General features: G+C 41.6%; 1 protein-coding gene across 5 annotated transcripts in view; it reads left to right on the top strand.

The window, feature by feature from the left end:
* The first annotated feature begins 1,683 nt into the window (after window positions 1–1,683).
* MAPK8IP3 (mitogen-activated protein kinase 8 interacting protein 3) overlaps window positions 1,684–14,037 on the top strand; it is a 61,332-nt gene continuing 48,978 nt past the window's right edge. For all 5 annotated transcript variants that reach the window (XM_010568564.1, XM_010568567.1, XM_010568568.1 and 2 more), the window contains exons 1-4: window positions 1,684–2,117; window positions 9,421–9,541; window positions 10,281–10,351; window positions 11,109–11,200. In XM_010568564.1, coding sequence (XP_010566866.1) covers window positions 10,310–10,351; window positions 11,109–11,200 — 134 coding nt within the window. In that variant the 5' untranslated portion in view covers window positions 1,684–2,117; window positions 9,421–9,541; window positions 10,281–10,309. The remainder of the gene's footprint in view (window positions 2,118–9,420; window positions 9,542–10,280; window positions 10,352–11,108; window positions 11,201–14,037) is intronic.

Below are 14,037 nucleotides of genomic sequence, written 5' to 3' on the forward strand. Positions count from 1 at the left end.
AACGCACTCCTAGGAGTGTCCCAGTGTCACACGGCCTTTTTCAGAGTCCTAGTAATAAGGTTTATCTGAGGGCTGTCACCTTCGTTAGCATGGTCCAGTGCAGTCTGCGTGGCATGGAGTGGCAGGAGGCGGCAGCATGTCCTTCTCCTCTCTGCCCTCCTCACGCTGCAGTTGCACCTGGCCCAGAGCATGTCACTGTGGGGCCTGATGAACTAAACGTTCTGCTATCAGCTCCTTCCTCTCGACCCTCCTCATCACAGCAGAAGTGGCTGCCCCTGTGTGTGTGTGCCCTTGCACTCGTGTGCTGTTCAGTCCCAGTATCACTCTGGTCTTCAGCATCATCCAGTTCTTCCCCTGTGGTAGTTTGGTTCTCTTTAGTGCTGACGGCACCTCCTGGTCTTGTGTCATCTGCAAGACTTCAGAGTCATACCTCCTTTCTTGTTGGCCATGCTTACCGATGGAAATACGGGACAAGGCTGTTCTGAAGGCAGTTTTGAGAAGAACTCCACTAGCAGCCCATCCCTTCTTTGTGCACCCCTTTCCTCCGCTGCATCTTCTGTCCCAAGTAAGCACGTCGTTAGTCCCACCGGGAGATGTGGGCAGCAGGACGGGCGAACTCTGTGTCTCTGGCAGAGCTGGAGCAGAGTCGATGGTCTGGGAGGGTCCCCTCTGCCTCTCCTGGCTGTGCTGTAGGACCAGGCCTACTTCACAGGGAGCATCTTAAGAGAAAAGTGATCTTCCTTTGAAAAAAGACTCAGATCCCTTGGAATATAGGAGATGGTAATCTTTGCATTAGTCAACAAAAAAGACATTTATTTCACAGAAGGCATTCAAAGACCGATCTGTGACTATAGAGTATCTAGCAGATAAAAGATGTCTTTTTGACTTCTTGGAGTTAGCAACAGGAACAAAAATCTTTATCTCCAAGCTCTGCAGATGTAAAGGGAATGTTCACTAGAAGGTTGTATGCTTTTATGGAGATGGAAATGTTCCTTCAGGAGTGCATTTGTCTTTGAAGAGCATAGCAAAGATTCAGATACCAGGCATAGCTCAGAGCATCTTTCCATCATGAAACTGTGTACTATGTGTCCTTCTGGACTAATAAATTCTAAAAACTAAGTTAAAGATACAGTTAAAATGGCATTATAATGTGTCAGGAAAAATGGGAAGGTGAAGGAAAGGGTTGTTATCTTTTACGATATTTTGGCCATTCTACTAATAAATGGCCTTGTTCACTGTCAGCTTTATTTGAGACCTCAGCCAAGGAAGGCTGATACTTATTTTTCCATATTAAATGCATATTTATGTGTAAGCATCTTCATGTGAATCAGTGTTATGTATCTTAAGTATTCAATGTAGAATTATTAATATAATCATGCATTTCTAATATAAAACACCTCCTGGTCCCAAGGCTGATGTGTAACATGTGTTGTACTGTGAATATGGTTTGAACTTCAGGCCAAGCTCTGCAATGAAAATGTAAGAGATTTTATATCACGGCTATCACAACTGTGAGGGCATAATTGCGGAATACACCAGAAATTGGGAACCCACGCAGCGTTGAACAAGAGGCGTTGGAAAACACAGTTATGATTTGCTGAGTTTTGTGGTAAGTGCAGGACAAGATTTTGAACAAGCATGAAATTTGAGATGGTAAATTAATTGTCTGAGAGTTTTAAAAGTGTGGTGTAGTCAGGGGCTTTAAATTGTTGATTGCTTCATTTCACAATTGTGGCTCAACTCTACAGCTCGTGGACTGTCTCCTGTTTGTCAGTGCTCTTGTGGGAGTGTTATAGTTCAGTCTTTTGAACTATGTCTCATAAAACTAATATTTGAGATAGCATTTTCTTGTTTGCAGTAACTAAGATCCCTTGGATGGAGAAGGTACAGGCTGTTATTAGACTTTACGCATACTGATTGCATACTTTCTTGTGGCACAGTTGCTGTTTGGGGTCTCTTTTAACAGATGTATTGCAGTTTCACTGCATGTTGATACCACTGGGGAGCATCCAGGCTGCAGGGGGTCCGGGGTTCCGCTCTTCAGGTGCCGTGGCTGGGATTGACCTGGGTCACCTGGAGAAGGGTCTTCTGAAGGCAAGGGCCTTCCAGGAGAAAGGGTGAGCATTGCTTGGAGCACCCTCAAACCCATGAGTCTGTCACCTTGGGGCACTGAAGAGTGAGATGAGTGGTTATCAGGTAAAATGCCAGGAGTCCCTTTTTATATATTAGTGAAACTGTGCTCTTGGCGACCCAAAACATTTCTAAAATGCATGTCATGTTAGATAAAAGACATTGGAAATTCAGGTATGCTTTTATCACTGTGTGTGGGCTGATGGCTGTATTTTTCTATTTGTGTGAGGGTACATTTCAGCTGTTGAGACCAGCGAGGGAGAACAGCTTTAAATATTTGCAAAACCTTTGTTTTCACAAGGGAAACACTAAATATGTCTGTACTTTTCTTGGTAGAAACTAGGAATGTTTTCATGCAGTGGAGTCAAGTTAACTTTGATGTAAGGTAGACAAGACTCAATTCCTTAATCTTCAGCTTTGCTAAATGAATGACTTGACTTCATATAAAATGCCTGTAGGGATAAAAATATGAATATCTATTCATAGTCTGAGATTTTTAACTATTTGCTGATTTTACACAGCTCTCTAATGCTCTTCTAAAAAGTAGTTGCATCAATGTAGGCTGGTTCATAAAGTGAGAAGCAGAATTCCCTTGATAGCAACTATTGAAATGGAAGTTATTTCCTGAGGGAGCGTTTGCTGATGACCACCGTAATTCTGAGAAGTGGCTTAATTTAAGGATCCTTTTTCTGATTGTCCAAGTGAAAAGATTTAATACTCTGTTCCTGAAGCTCTGGCATTGTTGGTATCCGACTGTGGCCATTGCCTGTACAGGAGCTACAATAAGAAAGTGCGACTTGCTGATTTGAGTGTCAAATACTTCGTGGTAGACATCTGCTTCATAAGGAAGTCATCTCTCTTCCTGAAATTGCTGTTGAGTGAAACGGCTCCTGTTAAGAGAGCAGAACAAAGTCTTCACCTTGAGTAGCGTGTAGAACTCATCAGCACCAGGCCTGGTAATGGGACTGGAGACTTGGTTTTGAACAGGTCAGACTTAAATAGGCAGGAGTTGGCCTCTTCCTTTGTCGTGGCTTTCTAAGACAAAATACTGTCAACACAACTCATGAAATTGCCAACCTAATTAGGTGCTGCCAAGAAGCTGTGAGGTGGACAACACAACCAGCGTTGCCTCCCTCGTTTGTGGGCTTCCTACAGGTGAGGTGACCTCCCCCAGTAAGTTGTGCAAGCCCTTCACCAACAGACCCCAACAGTTTCCCAGCGGAGGTCTCTGCCACCTGTGTATTCTTTGCTTCTTCATGCAGCGCTGCTTTTGCACCCACAGCATTGCCATCTCCTGCCAGCAAAGGGACGATGGGATGGGTCTGAGGCTGAACGCCCCCCGCGATGCTCCCTTTGGTGCACAGTACCATTGCACACACTACCAGCCACCACAGATTAAGGCCACGTAATGAGATTTCTGCATATATGTGCATCTCTGGCTCTGCTTGATTTCTGATGTGATGATTTCTGATTATATGCTACTATTTTTAGTCATTTCCTTCCTTTGCAAAAGGCAGTAAAGCAGGAAGCCAAGCGATCTGCATTGTACCACTGCTTTTCAGAGGAATACTCATTCTTTCATCTTAAGATGATTTTATGCTAGATATTTTCCCCATAAAGACTAGTGTGTGAGCCATTGTTGTTTGTCATAATCCTGGGTTATTAGAGACCAGTTATCCTGCTTGAAATCTGGGGATAGAGGCTAGCAGAAAAAAATCCATGTGACTAATTTTTATATATAGTAGTTTCATACTCCCATTTTTTTAGATCACTGAGGTGATTAACTGTTCATATTCAGAAATCATTCTTTGAAAGCAAGTGTAGAGGCTCTGGAAAAAATAGTAAAAATATTAATGCTGTGGTCAGCCTTGCTATTGAGAACTACTGGGAGTGTGGGCTGTTTCTTCTTCCAGTGCACCCATCTACTTTGTTGTAGTGAGATCCGCAAAAAAAACCCCAAAAAACCAAAAGCAAACCAAAAGGTTTTTCTTAACCATTGGTGGAATTATCCGGTCCTTTTTATTTCTGTTTTCTAATTTCTTTACTGCATCTCCATAAAGATGGAGCTGTGAGCTGTGAAATCACTGGGGTGTGGGTCTGAACTGAGCTCTGTGTACTGAAACCATCAGAGAAAATCAGTTGCAGCACCTGGCTCTGCAAATGAGAAACCCCTTGAAATCAAGGGCAACTCACAGCAGCAAGTTAAGCCTGTGATTCTTCACCAGCACCATTTTTTGTTTTGGTTTGGTTTTTTGCCTCTTGGCAGCATTAAAGTGAAAGAATGCAGTCAGCAAATTTGCATTTCAGTTTTTAAACTTATTACCGTAGACATTTTAATTTGTGGCAGAGTTTTTTGTAAATAATGTATCTCAGTTATTTTAAGATGTCTTTAAAAAGACTATAAGGCTATGCAGTTTGGTTTGGGGTTTGGGTTTTTTTGGCCCACTCTTATCCTGTTAAATATTTAAGTTTATAATGAAGCAAGAGTAATATCTGCATTATTTGCTTTCAGTAAGTCATTGGAGTTTGTACTATTTCTGAGGCCAGAAGTATGAATCTGATTAATGTGAATATTCTTTTCCCTTATGAAGGCTTGCTGATTTTAGTTAGCACCCACAGAGACATAGAGCCTCATCTTTGTGCATTGAACATTTGTGCAGCATTTAGATAGGATTGGCTGTGCACAAACTTAGATGAAAACACAAGAAACGAGTAAACCAGCAGGATTCTTTTTCTGTTATAACTGGTTTTGGTGCTTTTTGTAAACATTACAGACAGAAAATGTTCAGATGGGAAGGCGACTTTCAAGTTAGTGTCCCCTCTGCCTGTTTATTTTTAGGAGGTTTAAAAGGTTGGGGTGAAATCTGGGTCCTCTTCAAGTTACTGAGGATTCCCACAGCTTCAGTATGGCCAGTATTGTACCCTGCCCCCGCCTGCAAGAAGTGCAAAATGTGAAATGCCTATGGATGTTTTACTGAGCTGTATTCACTCAATAATATGTGCTTGGTTTTAAAGCATAACTGCCTCTGTGAGTTTGGTTAATAAAAAAAATTAAAATTAAAATACTTTATTCAGTTTGTGTTCTCTGTTCCTCCTGCCCTGGTATGAGTTTCTAGCAACACGGGAAGGCAAGGGTTGTTGAAGAGAGCACCTTGTGGTAGAGGGATTTGCTGTGTGCTAGCGGATGTGCCTGGCAGGTTGAGTTAGGGCAGGAGAGAGACCGTAGCCAGCTCAGGCAGTGCTGCTTGCCTGGGCCATCTGCAGCTATCGAGCACGGTCCACAAGCCGCGGCTTGAGGACCATGGCGCAGCATCATGCTGCAGATGAAGTGCTGCCTCTGCTGTCTCTGTCCCTGGATGCTGTTGTTCACAAGAGTAATGCAAATGTACCTGAAGTGCCTGTTTTCCCCAAACTTCTGGCACTGCTTAGTTGTGCTTGTGGATGTGCTCATATTCCTGAGCAAGGTCATTTCAATCTCTGCTGCTTTTAGTGGCTAGTAGGGCTCTTCCCTGGATGCTATATGAAATGTCTGCTGCTGGCTTACTGAAAAAAAAAATAAAGCCTGCCTGAATACCCTGATGAGAGCTCACTTGTACCACGAAGGATGAGCAGCAGTGACTGCGTGTGCTAAGCCGTCTCCTCAATCAGGAGTGTGCTTTCCTCGGGGACGGCCCCGGCAGTGAAACCTCTCCTCCTCATCCCGCTGGTGCGGCCGTTCACTCCTCTCTGGATCTGGGACTTTTCCTGCTGTTGGCCCTTCAGACCTTCTGATGCGCAGGGGGAACCTCAGGTGAGATGGCTTCTGATGCAGGAGCAGCTAAAAGGTGCTTCAGAGACAGGGAGAGTAAAGAGCCCTTGGGTCCCTGCGCACAAATGTCATTGTTCGATCTCTTCAGCAGACAGGACTGGATATACTGCAATACATTTATCTGAAATGCTGTTCTGCCCTGAGAACACTGAGGGTAATATTAATTTTTAATATTGTTGTCTCCATGTCTCTTTCTTCTCCAAACAGTTAATTGATTTCTAGTTTCTTTCATTATTTTTAGCTTGCAAAATAGACAGGACTGAATAAGAAGACTGAGCCATATTTGTAGAAGACTTAATCTTTCAATCAGTTTCCTCTGAATTAAACCAAAAACAGCAGTAGCAAATCCAGGAATCCTATTAAAGATGACCTACATAGTGGGAATAAAATTGGGCTTGTACCTTCTTCTGCTTCCTAATTTACTGCCGAGAAATTTGCGAATGTTTTCCTTAAAGTCCATTCATTTTTATTGCTGCTAAAAAACTCATTCCTGCCTGACCTGGGTGGCATGCTGTTGAATGGAGAACTAGGAGCAGGAGGGCATCTCCCGCCAAGGGGCTAGTGAAAGCTGAGCCAGTGCGATGTGATGGGGATTATCCCTTGGCTGTAATTAAAAGGGTTCATCAACAGGGCTTTAGTGCAGAGTGGTTCAAGCAAAACCGTGCGAGGAGATGGATATTACACCAGGAAAATAGCTCTTTTGTTGGTGTAGCTTCGATCAGTCCTCCAAATGGAGCAAGTTAAACTGCTGCTTCTCTAGGTCTGTTGCTCAGTGTAGCTGTGTGGGTTAGGATTTTTTTTTTTTAACTCATTCTGACATTATATTGTTATTCTGGAAAATGTTTAAAGGGTAAATCTGAAAATTTACAAAGCAGATTGCTTTATAAATTTCTCAAAATCCATGAAACAAATGGCTGGATATGTGTAACTAAGGGATTTCAATGTTTAATTGACATCTCAGAGAAAAAATGCTTACTTAAAAATCTAAAACCTTGTACAGTCTTAAAATTTAATTAAAAAGTAAATGTTTAGCCTCTGAGATGACTCCTTTACAATAGAAGAAGGTGTTGGCATTTCTGGTATTTCTAGAAAATACTGGTGGAAAACAACCATAAGAGGGGAAAAAACCCCCAGCTTATTGCAATAAATTTGGGCAGGAAGGAAAAGAAACTTGAAAGCCCAGTTAAAGATTAAAGGCACTGCAGAACACCAGTGCAGGAAAATGAGACATGGCGAAAATGCATTTGATCGTTTCTATAAATACAGGTATGTAGGAATGAAAACTGACTCATTGTTCAGATGAATTTAATGAACAGATTTAAAAGTCTGCAAGAATAATAAATGATGTAGCCTTTCAGTCGTCTACAGGGAAAAGATCCAGTTCATGAGCATAATGATGGCTCCAGTGTCACTGCTAATTATTTCAGTAAAAGTAACAGGAAATATGCACAAGGCTTATCCTGAGAATGCAGTCAAATACTGTGCATATTGTTTCATGTGCAGAATTTAACAAAATAATCTTACTGTGCATTTAAATGCATTCATTTCCCTGGGAATCTTATCCAAAAATTATTTTCAGCAGAGTCTGTCTCTTTTAGAGTTTGTTGAATTAAAATTAGCATGCCCTCTTGAGTGGCATTACTGGGGGAGAGCAACACTTTCCCCTGTGCAGAGTACAGAGGAGGGTGAGAGAAGGCTTTTCTTGCCCAGTATTTGTACTTCTAGAAAGAGGAGATTTCAGCCAGCCGATGTGCACGTGCTGGTGAATCTGTTAGAGCAAACAGACGGAGAGGAAGAGAGGCAGGGCCAGGAGCAGAGCACCCTTGTGAGCTCCTCATAGCCCCAAGTTACCTCCTACGGACTCCTCTTGTTCTGTAAACTTTTTAAAGGTAGATTAAAGCCGTTTCCACTTTATTTCCTGCTCTCTCTCTTCCTCTGCAGCTCTGCAACCAGGGCTGTTCCCAGCCCCACTCGTGCTCCTGCCGCTCAGCTGACGTGTTGGTGCAGACAACTCCGTAGTTTTAGCTTCCGTAGCTGTTTAGGACTAATGTAACGAGACTCAAATTTTTGGGTTTGTAAGGCCAGTGTAGGACTTGTTCTGAAGCTAGTGAGATAGCTTTAGTATCCTATGCCATTGTAAGTGTGGTGGTACCATGCTTCAGATTTGGTTTGCTGTGGAGAGGATGTGTGTGGTTAATAGAGCAAATGTTTTCTGAGCCTTATGGATTTTTCCACAAGTTTGTGTCAGGGGTGTTACTAGAACCAACTCAATTTCTGAGTCCAGAAGTATGGATTATGGGTCATTATTGTGTATGGGCGTGTATTAGTGTTTTGTGCAGAAAAACTCTCGTTACCACATATAGCACAAGAACCAGGCTTGTTTAAATATACTCAGAGATTTTAAGGTGCTGTTCACTTTCCAGGGACCCTGTTTCATTTAAATATTTCATGAAAGCAACTGTGACTACAGGTCTTATCAAGACTAATGTGTAATATCAATTCACTACAGTGGAGCTAAATTGAATGTTTCGCATGTTTTATTTGCTGTGCATGCTAGTATCCAATGCAGAGAATGACTAAGGCTCCCGGGTCAAAAGTGACATTTTACAGAGATAATAACCTGAAATTAGATATTTTTCTGTTGTGTTTTCATTGTGAAATGAGTATATCTGTAAAAATCTTTCCTTCAGCCCAATGTTCTTTGCAGGAGTCCACACTGCTATATGCACAGCTGCCACTTTGTTGTTGGTAATGAGACTTAGCAGCAATGATCTCTTCCCTCCCTTCTTTGCCAAGAGCAGCTAGCCAACCTTTTTCTTCCTGGGTATAAATTTGTTAAATTCTGCTGCGACAATCTCCTCCACCTCTTTCCCTCCTCCTTTCCTCGGCTCCTGCACACCACTGAGCCCTTCTGGAGTTTGCTGCTGGGGCAGGTCACTATGTCTGGGTGCAGAGGTTGCTCTCAGCTGCCCAGAGCTGTGGATGAGTTTTCCAAAAGACTTGCATGTTTCTGCAAAACTTACCCACCATGTGAATTATAGGTGAAACTTTCTAAAACTGCACAAATAGGAAAATTGGTTTGAGGGTTTCTGACATATGAGATTTGTAAATATATGACCATAGAAATACCATTTGGCTTCTCGGACATCAAATTAACAGGAATCAAAATTTAGCCTGGCATGAGGAAGAACAATGTTGCTGAAGATGATAGAGTTGCACTGGTTTACATAACTCATGTTGGACCATAGTTTGTATGTTAATTATACATTAAAGATAGGTAATACTTTCTCATCTAAAATAGTCTCTTCAGCTTGATTAAATGCTATTGTACTAATTACAGTACTTAAAAATTCTTATTTCCTATTTTGTAATTTATATTCTCTCCATTTTTTTTTTGTGGGGAGAGGAAAAGTCATATAGGGCAAACACATTTTACATTTATTCCTCATCTGTGCTTCCTTCTCTGCTTCTTCCCTATTCAGAAGTTTATAGAGTTTGAAGATGCACTGGAGCAGGAGAAGAAAGAACTACAAATCCAAGTGGAACACCTTGAATTTCAGACTCGACAGCTGGAGCTGAAGACCAAAAACTATGCAGATCAGAGTAAGCAAAGTTGTACACCAGACATGATTATACACTTTGCCTTCTACACAGATATACTGCCACTTTGAAAATATTTTTCATACTTTTTGTTGGTTTAATGTAATTTACGCAAAGCCTGAAATGCCTGGGCATCCTTTACTTTGGTATAAAATTCTGATCCTTCTAAAGAATGGGATATATCCCCACTAATTTAGTAGCAGCTTCACTGCTTCTCGTGTGGAGCATGCTCAGTCTCTCCAGATGCAAGATTTGGGCGACTGGTGAAGCTTTGGAACCTGGTTTACAGTTTCTCCTTGTCCCTGAATAGAACCTCCCATTTTTTTCTCATAGAAACTATTACATTTATTTGTTTCTTTGTTTATTTTTACAATTTCTTCCTTAACATGTGCAGCCATGCTTTGTTGGCTGAGGTTTCCCTCAGAATTCATTGGTGTTTTGTCCAGTACTCCTGCTCCTCAAATAGCCAGAGGTGCCCATCCCAGAGGGTGATTGTTGTCGAACTAGAACACTTACAGGGCACCAGGCTATTGCTGAAGATCTCCACTTCTGTGGGGAACATGCAGGTACCCGTGAACTGAGTTTGTAGTGATGACCAGATCCCATAGTGTGCATTATTCTGTACCGGCTTGTTTTGTTCAGTAGGCGCAAACTAATTTCTAACAAAATATGCTTTGCGACTTCTAGTTTCTTTTGAGAGCCTGATGTGTGTTAGCTGATGGTTGGAATCTTCTCTTGATAGTTTCACGACTGGAGGAACGTGAATCAGAAATGAAGAAAGAGTATAATGCCCTACATCAGCGTCACACAGAGGTAGGATGTCATCTCATTATTTCTAAATAAATAAACTCTTAGCTTATATGTAAAGTCACGTCAAAGAATTCAGCTTTACAATACTAGTGATGACTAGAGCTTCTGAACTTTGGGAATATCAGAAATATCTGAATGGAGGGTGTAAAGAGGATGGAGCAAGGCTCTTTTCAGTGGTGCCCACTGACAAGACTTCAGGCAACTGGCACAAACTGGAACACAGAAGGCTCTCTCTGAACATGAGTAAAAACTTCACTGGGAAGATGATGAGCGCTGGCACAAGTTGCCCAGAGACGTGGTGGAGTCTCCATCCTTGGAGCTATTCAGAAGCCATGTGGACATGGTCCTGGGCAACCTACTCTAGGTGGCTGTGTTTGAGCAGAGACGTCAGACCTGTTGGACCCCAGGAGGTTCCTTCCAACCTCACTGGTTCTGTGATTCTGTGAACAGTGCTGCACTACGTCACCTCCCACTGCCAATGAGCCTCCAGGACATGTCTTACATTACTTTTGGGTATGCTCTGTCATGGCTCTTCCATTAGAAGATTAAGTTTAAGTCATTTCCGACACTATTTGCTGTCAGATCTTCTGTCAGATTGGTCCACTCACTTACATCATAAGCTTAGAAGACAAGAGCAAAGTCAAGGAGATGTGCAAAAAAAAAAAAGGGAATTGGAAATGGGTGCTGGAGAATATCAAACAAAAGCAGAAAATGAGTCTTTTCTTCTCTGTTTGGCTCATGGATTTTTCTCTCCTCACAGATGATCCAGACCTATGTGGAACACATTGAACGATCCAAGATGCAGCAAGTTGGGGGAAATAATCAAACTGAGGGCAGTCTACCTGGGAGAAGGTAGGGCCATAACCTCTCCATGTAATGTATGCCATCCGGGAACTTACAAACAGTGCACGTATTTGAGAGAGAGAAACCAGAAGCAGGATCTTTCCTTGTGAGCATGGATTGTAGTTGAAGTTTTTTTGTAATGGGTTGTGGGTACACTTGACGACAAGGAGCTTTATGTGTTCTTAGGCTTAGGCTTTGTCACACTGCTGTTGATGGGGGGCCTCTGGAAAAATACATTTGTGTTCTTAGGTAGCATGTAAAAGGCTTATCTCTAAAATGGATGGAGGTGTCAAATAAAGTATTTGTGTGTGTGTGTGTGTGTGTGTGTCTTTGTATGTGTGATAGCCAGCAAAACCATAGCAATTAAATGCGTTAGCCGTTATAGGATTTTTTTTTCCCCTGTTCCTTCAAGGGAAGCTTTCTGTGAGTCAGTCACCCAATAGACCTATTTATGCCCAAGAAATTGATTCTTTCCTCCCTCCCAACCCTGTTTTCAGAGCACCAAACTGGTAAGAACCAGCCTTTGTTTAAAGAAGGTGGTGGTAGGAAAGGAGTTCAGTATATAGAAGAACTAGTCTTTTGTAGTCTTAGAACAAATTTAAAGCATAGAAGTCACAGTTACATTGATTTCAGTACAGATACATCTGGTTTTAACTGGTACGTGAAGGAACCAAATGATTTCTCTCTGCTGATACTGTATACCGGTAACATTGCTCACAGGGTGAGAAGTAGAAATGATGTTCCATAAATACCGGTTAGAGAAGTAATAGATCACATAACACATAATCTACTCAGATGAAGCATAATATGTTAAATCACTCAGCCATAAAAAAAAGATGTTTTCAGTGGAAGTTTTTATACATTGCAGTTTACTATTTGTGTTAATCATCACATGCTAATGAGATGATTAACACTATAGTGACACTGTCTAACCCAGGAAGTTTTAAACTAAAACAGTGTTTTCCAGGGAAACAATATTGATGAAGTGACATGCTGCAGGAGATTAAATCTTTTTGTTGTCTTTGCCTGTCTTTTTTTAACTTTTAAATTTCTTCCGGCCTTGAGGAATGTTAAAAGGTTTTGCAAACATGCTGACCACAAGCCATGGGAGCTGTTGGTCTGAAAAATAGATAGAGACAGTACCAGCTGCACAGGAATACTTGGAAAAGAGTGCTTGCTAGGTGCATACTCCATCATCTCTTACAAAATATGTTTGACTGATCTTGGTTAGTATCTGTGAACTTCAGCTGGTTAATATCACTGAACTTCACTCAAAAACCAAATCTTTGGGAAGCATTAGGCTAAGAAAAGGAGTGGGGATGGCATGTCAGGCTATACACAAAGGGCAGCATGGGCAAAGGCATGGAGATTAAAGTACTGAGAAAACAGATAAATGGAAAGCCATGAAGGTTTGTGAAGTATCATCTGGTATGGATGATGAAATGCAAAAGAAGAGCATTGAACAAAATTTGGAGATGAAGAAAGAGAAAAATTATTTGAAATTAAGAATAAAATATATTAAGAATAAAGGAAGAATACATGAGGATATTTAGTAACTTGTATTTAGGTCTGTAACACTTAAATACTAGAATGTCAGTTGGTTTTGGGGTAATGTGGAATGGAAATTTCAGGTCTTGGCATAGGACATGTAAATACCCTCTGTCTGCTATGGCTCCCTGTAGCTGGATTGGACTGCTCTGGAAAAGATGGAATTCAAATTGCCAAAGTTTTGACTGTGTATTGTAAGAAAGAAGAAGGGAGAGAAAAAGAGATCCAACCCCACCTTGTCAATGAAAGTGGCTTGAAGGATGGAAAGGGAGTAGTAAAAGACATGAATCTTCAGAAACTTTGGTAACTAGCCTGGGACTCCTGCCAGGTTCCCTGCAGCCTTGGAGTCACGCAATATCCTGAGCTGGAAGGGACCCACAAGGATCAATGAGTCCAACTCCAGACTCCACACAGGGCAACCTAAAGGTTAAGCCATATATCTAAGAGCATTGTCCAAACACTTCTTGAACACCAACAAGCTTGGAGGCATGACTGATTCTCTGGGGAGCTTGTTCCAGTGCTTGACCTCCCTCTCAGTGAAGAATTTTTTTCAATGCTGTCTACTTGCTATTTCATTACCTCCCATAATAATTAAAGATATTTCTGTAGCCTTGGCTACAAGAATAACTTGCACCTGGAAGATACTGGTATCTCAAAGAAAGATCCTTTATTTATTCTGAATCAGTTGATAAGATTTCTGTACTCATTTATAAGGCTACCAAAGCCTTACATAAAGGAAGGAAAGACACAGTTATATGTGAATCAAGGGGGACTATTTACCCTTCCTCTTATGACAGTTGAATAGTCCTTTTGGAAAAGAGTATCTTACAATATTTCTTCTAGAGAGGAATAACTAAAGGCTGTTGTAGTTGTTGAGTGGGCTGTATAGCAAGTTATCTCTGTGCTCTATTTTCCGCAAAACAGTAAATGAGTCTCACAACAGAGAGTGGTTTAGGAGATGTCGTGGTTTAACCCCAGCCAGCAACTAAGCACCACGCAGCTGCTCACTCACTCCCCCCCCATCCAGTGGGATGGGGGAGAAAATCAGGAAAAGAAGTAAAACTCCTGGGTTGAGATAAGAACGATTTAATAGAACAGAAAAGAAGAGACTAATAATGATAATGGTAACACTAATAAAATGACAACAGTAGTAATAAAAGGATTGAAATGTACAAATGATGCGCAGGGCAATCGCTCACCACCCGCCGACCGACACCCAGCCAGTCCCCAAGCGGCGATTCCCTGCCCCCCCCCACTTCCCAGTTCCTAAACTAGATGGGACGTCACATGGTATGGAA

This window comes from Haliaeetus leucocephalus, unplaced genomic scaffold, assembly GCF_000737465.1.
Source record: "Haliaeetus leucocephalus isolate CR32 unplaced genomic scaffold, Haliaeetus_leucocephalus-4.0 Scaffold250, whole genome shotgun sequence".
NCBI classification, from domain to species: domain Eukaryota; kingdom Metazoa; phylum Chordata; class Aves; order Accipitriformes; family Accipitridae; genus Haliaeetus; species Haliaeetus leucocephalus.